General features: G+C 36.5%; 1 protein-coding gene across 2 annotated transcripts in view; it reads right to left on the bottom strand.

Annotated features, from left to right (window-relative positions):
• LOC150079048 (CD109 antigen-like) overlaps positions 1 to 13983 on the bottom strand; it is a 1092235-nt gene that overhangs the window by 533335 nt on the left and 544917 nt on the right. For both annotated transcript variants that reach the window (XM_090384122.1, XM_090384121.1), the window contains exon 18: positions 8003 to 8159. In XM_090384122.1, coding sequence (XP_090240248.1) covers positions 8003 to 8159 — 157 coding nt within the window. The remainder of the gene's footprint in view (positions 1 to 8002; positions 8160 to 13983) is intronic.

Consider the following 13983-nt stretch of genomic DNA (forward strand, 5'->3'; position numbering starts at 1 on the left):
AAATCAATTGTTTAAAAATGTTTTTCGCCGCTGAAGAAGATACTGAAGGACTTTCGATGGTTTCTTCACTCCAAAGAAATGTTGAAAACAAAATTATCAGCCAGAAGAAGGTGCAGAAGAAAATAAGTGATTACTGTATGTATTTTTCTTAAGATAAAGTCATAATATGCATAGCACAATTGTATGTATATTATTTACAAAAATATTGTGCAAAATCTGTATATAATTTAATTTAATTTTACATTAAACGTTTAACGATTTTTCTTTATCTCTTTTGTATGTAATTGTATATTATTTACAAAAATATTGTTCAAAATCTGTATATATTTTAATTTAATTTTACATTAAACGTTTAACGATTTTTCTTTCTTTCTTTTTTTTTTCCCCCTCAGACTTCTTGTTAGCGGACACTTCTCTCTAACGGACACATTTTCGTTCCCCATGGCTGTCCGTTAAAGGGAAGTTTCACTGTATACACACACACACACACACACACACACACACACACACACACACACACACACACACACACACACACACACACACACACACACACACACACAATTGGATCTAACAGGCAGAAAATTAAGTAGGGGTGCCACAAAATAAAATAAATTACTTAGGGGTGCCGTTATTAAAAAAGGGTCGAAAACAAAGAACAAACTGTTCTCTGTATGCCCACCACAAGTTGAATGAATGGCTACTACTTCAAGGGGCATGCTTAGTGGTAACTGTTTTGTGGGGATATGTGGATTGATGAGAATTGCAATTCCTCCATTTGTGGAGCTATTCTGAATCCTGTCTTTTCTGAAAATTTTATATCTGCTTATTTTTGGAGCATCTCATGGTTATAAGCATGTTTCTTGGAGGCAGATACATATTGGTACATACTAAATATATGTCAACAGTTACCTTTACATCTGTTTGGCTCAGAAACCACTAAAGTTCCATTGAATTAATGTATCCATTATTTCTTGCTGTGCCTTTGAATTTCTTCCAGAGAACTGGAACTTTGTGTTTGTCTACCCTAGCTCTATATTTTCTTGGAAAAACTGGTTTCCCCCCATGTCCATATCATCCTCCACAAAAAGATTAAGCACCTCTTCTTCTGATGACCACTTCTTCCTATCAGTATCCATTTTATCATGAAGGATGAAAATGAGCAGAAAGATGTGGATGAGTAGTACTATAATTTTCTCCATTTTCTTTATTGGAAGGAGCAGGTTTTTAGGTGGGGTTGTTATAAGTCTATTGATTGCTTGGTCCTGCTTTGATGGAGAGGAGAGTAAATTTTAGACATGGTTTGAAAAAGATTCAGTTGTTAGTAAAGGTAAGTCAGTTTGGGTTTCTGCTGATTGATATTTATGGGGAATTTGTGCATAGGTTGGTCTGTTCACATTATTTGTGAGGATACTACATTTAGTCTTTTGGTAGAAGACATTACGTTGAACTTTATATATCTGTTTGGAGCAAGCAAGCTTTTGACTGGCATAAGGAAATGGAATCACATTTATTCTTATGGCCTTAGGAATTCATGATAGAAAATCAGGTTGCTGCCAAACTAAGTCTGCAATTTGCAAAATTTATGCATAAAATCTTATAGATTCTGATATGAACATTAAATATATGAAGTTGTGATACTTTATTGTGACTTTTGAGATTGTTTAGTTGTTGTTTGTTTGGGGATTTATTAGGTGCATCGGCATCTATGGCCATAGTGCACCAGATCATTTAGTAATGTGATTGTCCATTACTGCTTAAATACACCCTATGAGTGATTGTCCAATTAGGATTTCACTGTTATGGCTTGTGTGAGTAAAGCAGGTAGTGACCTACTTTCTCATGTTAGGGAAAGTGACTCATGGTGTGCGGTGTGATGCATTTGTCTATTTAAGTTAATCAAAAGCGGTGTTTGCATATCAATTGGTATTGTTATTAAATAACCAATTGATATGTTTTTGGCTAAGTACATATAAGCAGATGAGCTTCTGATCGATATGGCATATTGATGCCATATCGATATGGCTTAAATCATTACCAACAAACAAATCATTTCAACAGTACAATATGTAAACTTGCACTATCACTTTTCTTTTTTTTAATCATACATATAAAACACTTTACTGTAAGTTGATAATGCCAATTTATTTTATTTGAAAATAAACTTTAATTATTAGTTTTTAATAAACTTTAGGTTCTTTTATTAATCTTTAAGCTCTTGAAATTGAGAGACGGTATCTTTCCCAGGTTTGTCATATGTGCTGCAGTGGATATAAATACAGTCTGTTGGGTTATTTTTTATTCCCCTCCCCCTCCAAATATAGCTAACTGAAAAATTACAGCACACTATTCTCAGGTGTTTATCATGGTCATATTCTTAAAAAAATTAAGAAAAAAAATCACAGAATTCTTTAAATTCTGATACGAACTAAGTTTTACTATTTCTGTGAAAATAAAAAGATGGAGAAAAACAACAGTGATTTTGCAAAAATAAGGAAAAACTGTATGGCACCATTCTAGTATAGTGGGGAGCTGAAGAAAGGCTGAAATTAAGTCACAAAGGTGGATTCTCAGAAAGCTGGAAGCTATGTATAATGGACAATTCCTTATGAATCTGATTGTATAATACATTGCATCAATTTTGCTTTATTGGGTCTTCAACTTCGAAGAAGTCTTCATTTGAGTGGACTGGGCCTTCATTTCCAGCTAATAACCAGCTAATACACCCATTCATTACTAATAATTGAGAGAGTACAGGGCACAAGAGCATATTGACAAAGATCCCAACATGTGAGACCTCACTACAACTTGATCATTAGTGAGGATTTATTGCACAAAAGATTTAGGATTGCAGTGGTTAAAACCCATCGCATTTCATCTATTGTTAAAATTGAATGATATGTCCCACAAGGAATACCAATTTCACTTGCAACTTTGTGGATGGTTAACTGTCAGTCACAACAGATCAGAAACAAAAGGGATTCAATCAATGATTTTTGAAGTTGAAGGGACAGCTTCAACTTTTCGAATATCCACTACCAATTCCCTATTTAGGGAATTGGTAGTGGATATTCGAGAAGTTAGTTGATTTCAATTCTTCTAAAACTCAGTCGTGTGTTATATCTCTCAAAAAAGGTTTCTTCTGCTCCTATGCTTATCTTCGGTGACACCACTCAGATTTCTAGACAAGATAACATATTTCCATTTAGTGTAAGGTACACTAGGTAACCAAAGAGTTGGATGCGCGCAGCGGAATGGGATTGTTGCGACTAGCTTGTTTTCGAATATGATTGAAGCATTTGTTTTTTGTTTTTTTTCTTTTCTATAATGAAGTTTTTTGGTTTTTTTCTATAATGAAGTTGTTGTTTTTTTTTTTAACATGTAGCCATCCATTTATCAATTGAAAGTCAAAAAACTTGTGAAATTTGTTATTAGTGTTAAAAATAGTTGGAAGTATTCTTACTTAAATTTTTAATATTCTGGGTGATTTGAAGACAGTCATGTGGTAATTTTATCAAAATTCATTATATAAAAAAATAGCAAAAACATTTACCCTAAAATATGTATGATATATACATATAAAAAGGAAGGATGCACTGGCAGCCTGTATGTTGTAATCACAATTTTATTTTAAAAAGATATAAAATACTTCTATTGGATATTGAAATGCTCCTATTGGAATGAGCAGCAGCCCGGTAAACCAGTTGCTGGGGATTTCAGGAACTGCTGGGGGTCATCAAACAAGTAAATAGATGAGCTGTGTATGAGTAACTAAGAGTAAGAACAGGTGCATGTATACTTGCATTTACACCAATACTAGGAGTACAGTAAATAAATTTGATGAATCTGAATGTTGGTTAAGACATCCAAGGTGGATATTGTTGTTGGGATATCAGAGACGTAGTGCCACTCAGATATAAGGGATGCAGAATTAGAATTTGGAGAGTACGGTGTGTACAGAAAGGATAGGAAGGAAGGAGGGGTTATACTGTTAGTTAAGAAACACAAAATCTAAGGAAGTGCATCCAGTCGACATACTTCCCAGAGCTGGAACTTGTGGGTTGGTCACTTGCACACTAGCAAGGCTTTTGTGGATTTATTGGATGATTGTTTTCTACAGCAGCATGTTAGAAAGGCAACAGGAGGGAGAAATACTCTTGATCTGATTATCAGCACTGATTATTCATGCATTAAGAATTTACAGATAAAGGAACCACTAGGTGACAATGATCACAGTGTACTGTGCTCACTGTCACCTAGTAGATTTACTTAAAGATGTAACTACGATCAGGGGTAAAGGAAAGGGTTTTTCCTTTCGTAAAGGCAACTACAGTGGTCTGAGAGATATTTTAGGTTCTATCATACAGTGGGACCAACTGATGATGTTACCAACAGCTTCTAAATGGGAAGCATCCAAGGAAGTAATTTTGGAAGCTACTAGGCTTTTTGTTCCAACTAAGAAATACTGCTCTAGGTTCAGGCCGAAATGGATGTCAGATGAACTAATGAGACTTGTGGCAGAGAATAAAAATGCATGGGATGCACATAAATTGTCAGGCGACACAGAAGCATATGGTAGATTCAAGCTAGTCTGTATCAAGTCACAAAGGAGTTTAGGCAAGCGAAGGCAGATTATGAAAAATCTTTGTCAAAGGATGCAAAGAAAAACAGCAAAGACTTTTTTAATTATATAAACTCTAAAAGAAAGGGGATTAATCAGATTGATCCACTTGATATCAATGGTTTGATGAAGATTATCATTCTCTGATAACTGCCAAACTAAATGAGTATTTTGCATCTACATTCACATGTGAGGAGTTATTCAAGAAGAAGAGGGCCAGATGTTTATCAAACTCTATCAGGGAGTTAAATGATTTTGTAATAACTGAGAGCAAAGTGGAGGAGAAATTGTTGAAGTTAAACTTAAGAAAGTTACCTGGGATGGATGGTATCTATCCAGTTATTTTAAAGGAGACAGCAAAGGAAGTAAGCAAACCCTTAACCATAATTATGAGAGCATCCTTGTACTTGGGGGAAGTCCCCACATCTCCAATTCACAAAGGTGGATCAAAGGGTGACATGAATAATTAACAGACCTGTTAGTTTTACTTCTGTTCCAGGGAAAATAATGGAGTCACTGGTTAAAGAAGCATTGCAGGATAATCTAGACAAGACATCATGCTGTGTCAGTAATAATTCAGACACAGCATGGATTTGTGAAGGGGAAGTCTTGTCTGACCAATTTGATTGAATACTATGATGTGGTCACAAAGGAACTGGATGCAAAAAATAATTTTGAAATCATATACTTGGATTTCAGGAAAGCTTTTGATACTGTTGCTCATGGAAGACTACTACACAAATTGGAGCAGTATGGCATTAAGGGCAAGTTGGTACAATGGATAAAAGGATGGTTGAGTATGAGAAGACAGAGTGTGGTGATCAATGGGTACTGCTCCACGTGGACTAATCTTATTAGTAGTGTCCCTGAGGGTTCAGTGTTGGGCCCATTGTTTTGTATATTTATCAAATATATTGATGAAGGTATATCAAACTTAATGTCAAAATTTGCAGATGATAAAAAGGTTGGCAGCATTGTTAATAACAGTAATGACAGTATGCTGCTGCAACAGGATCTAGAAAAGTTGAGTAGATGGGCTGAGAAGTGGCAACTGAAGTTTAACATTGACAAATGCAAAGTACTGCATATGGGTAGCAGTACCCCAGAGAAATCTACCAACTATGTTGTGTAACACTCAGGATAGTGGAGAATGAAAGAGACCTGGGAGTAATTGTGCAGTCAGATATGAAGTGTTCTGAGCAGTGCAGACACGCTGCCAGAGTACATGGGGTCTTGTAAATGATATACATGAATTTTGCGAGCAGGGATAGGAGGTGACTATCCCCTTGTATAAGGTAATAGTCAGACCACACCTTGAGTACTGCGTACAGATCTGAAAGCCTCATTTTAGGAAGGATGTAGAGGTTGCTAGAACGAGTACAGAGAAGGGCAACAAGACTGGTGAAGGGAGCAAAGGGGTGCTCTTATGAAGGAAGGCTTAAGATCTGAAAATTGCAGTGTCTGGAGACTAGGCACCTGTGAAGCGATCTGATTGAGGCATATAAGGCTTGAATGGATTGAGCAGGCTCAATGCTGATGGGATTCTTCCTCTTGCTCAGATTACAAACTTGAGGGGGCATGGATTTAAACTGAGGAAAGACAGTTGTAGAATAGATGTGCGGAAGTCTGCCTTTAGCCAGCGGGTAGTTGATTGCCGGAACAAACTTCCATCTGTTGTTGTGGAAGTTGATAAATAAATAAATTTAAATAAATTTATTTATTTATCAACTTATAAGCTTAAATAAATTTAAGGCAGAACTAGACAAACATTTGGAATGAATGGATCAGTGAAATGGGAATTTTTTTTTTTTTTTTTTTTTTTGGCTGATGCTGTATAAGCTTGCTTTCTTGCATCATGTGCCTCTACTAATGCTAATGCTATTAGGAATTACCTGAGTTTCGATCTGTTTCAGCATAAGCACATCACAAATATTTCTTCCAGTGCATCTAAAAAACTGGGTTTTCTTTTTTGCTCTTGGCATCAATTTACTTTCAAATAACTGTTCACTCCTCTCTTTCAAAGAAATCTGAACACGTTCGGCAAATTCTTTACTCCAGGGGCTCATATATCTCATATATGGTGAGTATGGGCTCGGCACACCCAGGGTCCTGAGCTGGATATCATCATTCTTCTCTTTCTTGGCGATTCCTTTCTATTTCTGACTCTTGTTCTCTCTCTCAGGGTAATTCAGAAATTTTTTTTTTTGGCTGGTGCAGCATAAGCATCAGACTTCCTTGCCTCATATGGCAAATGATAATAATAATAATAATAATAATAATAATACTGTCCAACTTCAAACTCACAGAACTAACTTTTCTTCTTCCTCGTTTATTCGTTCAACTTCCATTTTCCGGAACAACCTTCCTACATACATATTTCCTGATAATTACAATGTACAGGAATTCAAGTCAAATATCAACAAAAATATTCTTTCATCTTCTCAACCTTCAGCCCATGCACAGTACTAAGTACTATAGTTTTAATACCTCTCGTGTTTGGGGTTTTCATTTTAAAAGAAAATTGTAGCATTAAGTATATATAAAATTATAAACAATGAAATAAAAGATGAAACAGATGTCAAATGGTTTCAATTCAAAATCTGGCAATGGTCTGACACCATTGTTGCCCATATTTGAAATTTCCAAGATGTAATAATGGAATACTGTACAATATCCCATGTTGTACAGTACACCATTAGCATTTTATATGCTAGATTAAGAGTAAATAAAAAAAATTACACAGTATCAGTGCTATTTTTTTAAAGCTGAAGTGCTTGTTTGCCAGTGGCACTGACATCTTATAACATTATTATCATTTATTATTATTATTATTATTAGCCATATGGTGCTGCACCAGCCAAAAAAAATTTCCAAGTTACCCTGAGAGAGAGAGAGAGAGAGAGAGAGAGAGAGAGAGAGAGAGAGAGAGAGAGAGAGAGAGATAGAAAGGAATCACCAAGGAAGATAAGATTGATGATATCCAGCTCAGGCCCCTGGGTGTGCCAAGCCCATACTCACCAGATGTGAGCCCCTGGGGTGATATGAAGCTATTTCTCAAACTGCCTCAAACTTGCACTAAAAATTGAAGCAAATATTAATGATGTAGCAAATAATATAGAAGAATTGGAAAATAATCATTCAACTGTTTGATGAAATAGAACAAATTTTCAGAATTCCACAAGAGTAATTATCAAAAATTGCATAATTCAGCCATGGATAGTTAAGAACTGACCATATATAGTTAATATAACTATTAAATTTATTATCAAGCATTTGATAATAAATTGAATACAATTTCTTTAAATGTATCTATTCAAGTTAACTGGATCTATCTGGTACGTAAGTAGATACGTCGATATGCATTTTCTTTGTCATAATTACCCTGTTGTTGCATTAACCCAGAGCCAAGTTTCTGGATAGTCTTTTCTCAGCACAATTCTATCTTGTTGTGAAGGAATTTCGGGAAGCTCTGAAAGTGGTTGAATGGGAGCAGAAAGAACCCTATCATCCAAATAGATTGCATTACCAGTGAATCGATCTGCAAAATGTAAACAAAAGTTCTGTAAATATATATTGTTAAAACTAAAATTCATATTCTTAACACAGTGGATGGTGGATATGGCATCAGACAGGAGCCCCTCAAAAATAACATTCCTGCATTACCCATAATCGAATGATTAAAAATATGAATTTTTTTTCCTACCTACCTAACATAGTCAAATTTTTACTGCAATATTTTCTGAAGTGATTTTCTTTCAGTGAATTGAAACTTAACTTTAAACAAACAGTTTAAAGTCTGTTTGTTTAAAGTTTCAGATTACTTGTTTTCTTTCTCTTACTAGTTCAATACAAATCTACCATCTTACCCTAGTTATTTTTGAAAGATTTATAATTTTTTCACTGAATAAAGATAATAACATGATACTCATTATTCTCTCAAATGGCCGTGACTCTTCAGGAAGCAATAGATAATTTCAAATTTAACACGTTACGAAGGATGCAAATTTTGAAATAGACCTGAAAACATATTTTCAAGTCTATTTAAAATTAATTAATTAATAGCATCAAACAATCCATTCCATATATGGCATCTTCTGACTTTGCACGATGTATGGGGTGGATGCTTGAAATGCACCACAGTCTACCACTTGTATAAAAAGTTCACACAGAAGCAACTATTTGGATTTAGATTGAAGTGTGGCACCATACCAGACTAGCACCAACACTGTTTGTTTAAAGTTTCAGGTTACTTCTCTTCTTTCTTCTACTATATTGGTCCTTGAGTTTGTCACAGACATTCTCTCAGATATGCCAGATAAGATCCAACCTTCCTTACATTTCAAGGGTACAGCTTTAAAAGGTGCTCGCAGGCTGGACACTAGTTAGTACTTGCTTTTTTTTTTATGAAAACCCGAAACACGAGAGGTATTAGAATCTATAGTACTTACTACCATGCTTGGGTTGGAGGTTGAGAAGATGAAAGAAGATCGAGGTGTGGCGCCCACACCACATGGAGGAATGCTGCCCCTCTGTGTTACCAGGCAATAATAGGTGGTAGATGACTCTCATCAACCGGTGCAATACCACCACTTTGCTTATTGGAGACTTGAAGTGGAGGAACCCGTGTTTAGTCTCCTGAGCTAAGTCCAGGTCAACCCTTCCCCATCTCTTCCATCACGCAGTATGACTGATAACTTTTGAGGTTAGGATAGACATCATTGAGAGATCCAACCTTCCTTACATTTCAAGGGTACAGTTTTAAGAGGTGTTCACAAGCCGGCCGCTAATTAGTACACTGGACCGAACCTATTGGTAACTCTTTAGGAGACTTCCGGATCAGCCAGTGTATAATCTTGCTACCTCTACTCTGCCAGATAGTGACTGGAAGGAGTCCAAGTAGTGTATATGGGGGGGGTCATTGTCGAGGCCATATTATGTCAAGGACCTGGGTATATTCTTACCATGTGTATGACATATCCAAAAATTTTATTACTTCATACAGCATGTCCGCCCCCACTTTTTCTTACTATTGAATACACCATGAATTGTCAAACAAATAGAGTAAGCTTATCTGCAAAAAGATCGAAACCTCCTAAACACTTCCTAGTTCATTTCACAAATATATGTGGTCTCAATTCTAATCTCAACGATGTCCATTTCCACTTGCAGTCTGCCAAACCCCATGTACTTTTTCTGACAGAAACTCAGTTATCGGTTGATTCAACTACTGCTCATCTCAGTTGCCCAAATTATTCACTGTATGATTCCTTTTGCCTCAAAGGTGGTACTTGTGCCTATGTCCATTCCAATATTCCCTGTCAGAGACTTGGTAATTTGGAATCTCCTCTTTTCGATCTTCTATGGCTTAAAATCTCCCTACCTCATTCTGTGAAATTCATCTGTTGTCTCTGTCGTTCTCCCAACTCCACTAATCGCTTGGAGCTCTTTGACTTCCTCTCTTTGCAACTTCCTCTCTATGCAATTTGACTTTCTCCGGTCCAACTTTCCTAACAGTGAGGTAATTTTCTTTGGTGATTTTAATGTTCACAACTTCAGCTGGCTTCCGTTTTCTAGTCACACCGACCCAGCTGGTCAAGATGCTGAGGCTTTTGCAATTACTAATGACCTAGCACAGATTGTTCATTTACCTACAAGAATACCAGAACAATCCTAACCATAGGGCCAACACACTTGATCTTTTTCTCACAATCAACCCTTCTAAGTACATGGTTGAAGTGAGTGGTTCTTTAGGTACCTCAGATCACAACTTGGTAGGTGCCTCCATAGCCAGGTGGGCAGGAGAAGAAGTGCATAGCACATACTTCTTCATTACACTGGGATTCGTGTCCGTGACCAACAAATGCGGAGGATGCGGAAAGGTCAGGGAATGACCAGCGTATATCCTCGGAGCAATATGGCTTTAGTTGCTAATGCTCCAAAAAAAACAAAAAAAAAAAAAAAAAATCACAACTTGGTGATTGTCTTCAAATAGGCCTCTGGGGTTGGGAATATTCATATTGATATTATGCCGTCATACACCAACCGTATTGAAATTGTAGTTTTGTACTGTTTAAAATATTGAAATGACTAGATAGAACAAATAAAGTTTAATCGAATAAATAAACGATTACTGTGTATAAAATATAATATTAAACTGCAAGATATTATTTATTATAAAATATATTTACAATAAAACAATTAAAATACTAGATAATAAAAGTGCTAAAATATACTGTAGCTTTCAAAGGCATCCGCCTCATTTTTCAAAAGTAAGGTTTTATCATACAGCACATCCTTAAATATCAGTAGGCTCACGGCTCTCAGCACGTGGTTCCACAGGAGCATGGGCAGTATTCTCCTCATGTGTACTGGAACCGGAAATGGCTCGGGAGCGTGCCAGGTGGAACCGTTCATCACATCCAAGGATCACCGCCTCAAAGAGGGGATGAATACGTATTCCCCTGTCTCTATTAATACTACTGTTCCCAGAGGAACAGATCCACAAGCTCTCGAGCCTCTTGCGGTCTCAAAATCTATGCGCCCTGTCGAGGATAACAACGATTTCAAATCTCCAAAGACGGAGCTGTTATCATTGACAGGGCACATAGATTTTGGGACTGCAAGTGGCTCGAGAGCTTGCAGATCTGTTCCTCCGGGAACGGTACTATTAATAGAAACAGGGGAATATGTATTCATCCCCTCTTTGAGGCAGCGATCCTTGGATTTGATGAACGGTTCCAACTGGCATACTCCCAAGCCATTTCCGGTTCCAGTACACATGAGGTGAATACTACCTATGCTCCTGTGGAACCACGTGCCGTGAGCCTATATTTCAGGATGTGCTGTACGATAAAACCTTACTGTTGAAAAAGGAGGCGGATGCCTTTGAAAGCTACAGTATATTTTAGAACTTTTATTACTTAGTGTTTTAATTGTTTTATTGTAAATAGTATCTTGCAGTTTAATATTATATTTTATACACAGTAATCGTTTATTTATTCGATTAAACTTTATTTGTTCTATCTAGTAATTTCAATATTTTAAACAGTACAATACTACAATTTCAATACGGTTGGTGTATGGCGGCATAATATGAGGAGGATTGGTGATTGTCTCTTCTCCAATGGAGCCTTTATCTCATGGCTATTCCCAACCATGTATTGTTTAAAATTTATAATATTGTCTACTTTAAAATCTCGTCCTCTATCTAAATCTTGATTTTCCAATAAATGTGCTAAGGCTGTTCATCAAGAGAAGAACTTTGCATATCATAATTGGCTTGTTTCCAATTCTTCAGTTTCATTTTCTGCCTACACCAAAGCTCGCAACAATTATAAAGCATTTATTAATCAGTCTAAACTTGATTTTGAAGAGACTAAGAGTAGAAATTTTTGCTTCTTGCCCTAATGGTAGCCGAGCATTCTGGTCTCTTGCCAAAGCTATTGTCCGCAACTTTTGCCCATCTCATCTCCCACCTCTGTCAAAACCAGATGGTTCTGTTGTCACTTCAGCTAAGGATAAAGTTAACCTGCTATTTTTATTTTATTTTTTTTCCAATTTTTCTTCAAACTCATGTATTAATGATCTTGGTAAAACACCTCCCACCATTCCCAACATGCTCCATTCAATGCCTCATGTGGTCTTCCGTCAAAAAGGATGTCAGAAGGATTTTGACGAATCTTGATGGTAAGAAAGTGCCAGGTCCTGATGGTATTTCTACACTTGTTCACAAAACCTGCACTCCTGAACTTACTCCTGTTCTTTGCCGCATTTTTTTACTTTCTTATTCCAAAGGTGTTTTTCCTTCTGCTTGGAAATTTGCTCATATCCAGCCAGTTCCTAAAAAAATTGTGACAAATCTCTCCCATTGAATTATCATCCCATTGCAATTACTTCTACTCTTTCTAAAGTAATGGAGAAATCAATTAACTGCAAACTCAAACTAACTAGAAATCTTCCATCTAATCAACGATTGTGAGTATGGATTCAGTGTCGATCCACTGGTGATATTCTGGCTTATGTTACCCATTTATGGACAAATTCAATGGAAAAATTCGGTGAAACACAAGCAGTTTCTCTTGACATCTCAAAGGCTATCGATAATGTTCGGCATAAAGTGTTTCTAAACAAGTTTCATCTTATGGTTTGTCAACTGTTTTTTATAATTGGTTGTCCAGTTTTCTCTCTGTTCGCTCACTGAGGGTGATGGTAGATAGCTCTATGTCTTCTAACTTTTCCACTAATGCTGGTGTCCCCCAAGGTTCAGTTCTTTCCCCCACTCTTTTCCTCTTGTATATTAATGACCTTCTTCCTTTGACTGGAAATCCTATTCATAGTTTTGCTGATGATAGCACATTGCATTCCACTTTCCATTTTGAGAAACCTTGCCCTGCTCAATCAGCTTCAACTTCTCAAATATCTGCTACTAATTCCTTAAATAGCGATCTCCAGGTAATTCTCCAGTGGGGCAAAGACAACTTAGTTGATTTCAATCCTTCTAAAACTCAGTCTTGTCTTATATCTCGCAAAAAGGATTCTTCTGCTCCTATGCTTATCTTTAGTGACACTCCGATTTCTAGGCAAGTTGATATCTCTTTTGGGGATTACCCTGACTTCTAATCTCTCTTTTGGTACAAGCACATTACAAATATTGCTTCTCTGCATCTAAATACTTGGTTTTATTTCGTTCTCAGTGTTACTTTTCTTCCAAACAGCTGTTCACTCTGTACAAATCGCAAATCCGCCCTATCATGGAATATTGTTCCCACATCTGGGGCAGTGCCCCCAAAACCTCTCTCAGGTTCCATTCAGAAGATTCCATAGGCTTCTAGATTCCATTCAGAAGAAGGCAGTTAGGCTAATTAATGACTCATCTCTAGCTGAGTCTCTCCACTCACTGTCTCATAGATGTACTGTTTCTGCTGCATGCCTTTTCTACAGATACTTCCATGGGCACTGTTCTTCTGAATTGGCTTCTATAATTCCTGCTCTCTCTCTTTCAAAACAGTTCGAACACATGCCACCACAAGCCAACATCCATTTACTGTCCAATTTCAAACTCACAGAACCAACTTTTCATCTTCCTTATTTATTCATTCAACTGCCATTTTCTGGAACAACCTTCCTTCATATGTATTTCCTGAAAATTTTCAGTTTAGAGAAGTTTAAGTCTAATGTCAACAAATATCTTCTTTCGTCTTCTCAACCTCCAACCCAAGCACAGTACTAAGTACAATAGGTTCTAATACCTCTCATGTTTGGGGTTTTCATAAAAAATAAATAAAATAATAAATAAATCTACCATCTTACCATAGTTGTTTTTGAAAGATTTATTATTGTTTTCACTGAATAAAGATGAAAAC

Source organism: Mastigoproctus giganteus, chromosome 10, assembly GCF_048544385.1.
Source record: "Mastigoproctus giganteus isolate SK-2022 chromosome 10, ASM4854438v1, whole genome shotgun sequence".
In the NCBI taxonomy this organism is placed as follows: Eukaryota; Metazoa; Arthropoda; class Arachnida; order Uropygi; family Thelyphonidae; genus Mastigoproctus; species Mastigoproctus giganteus.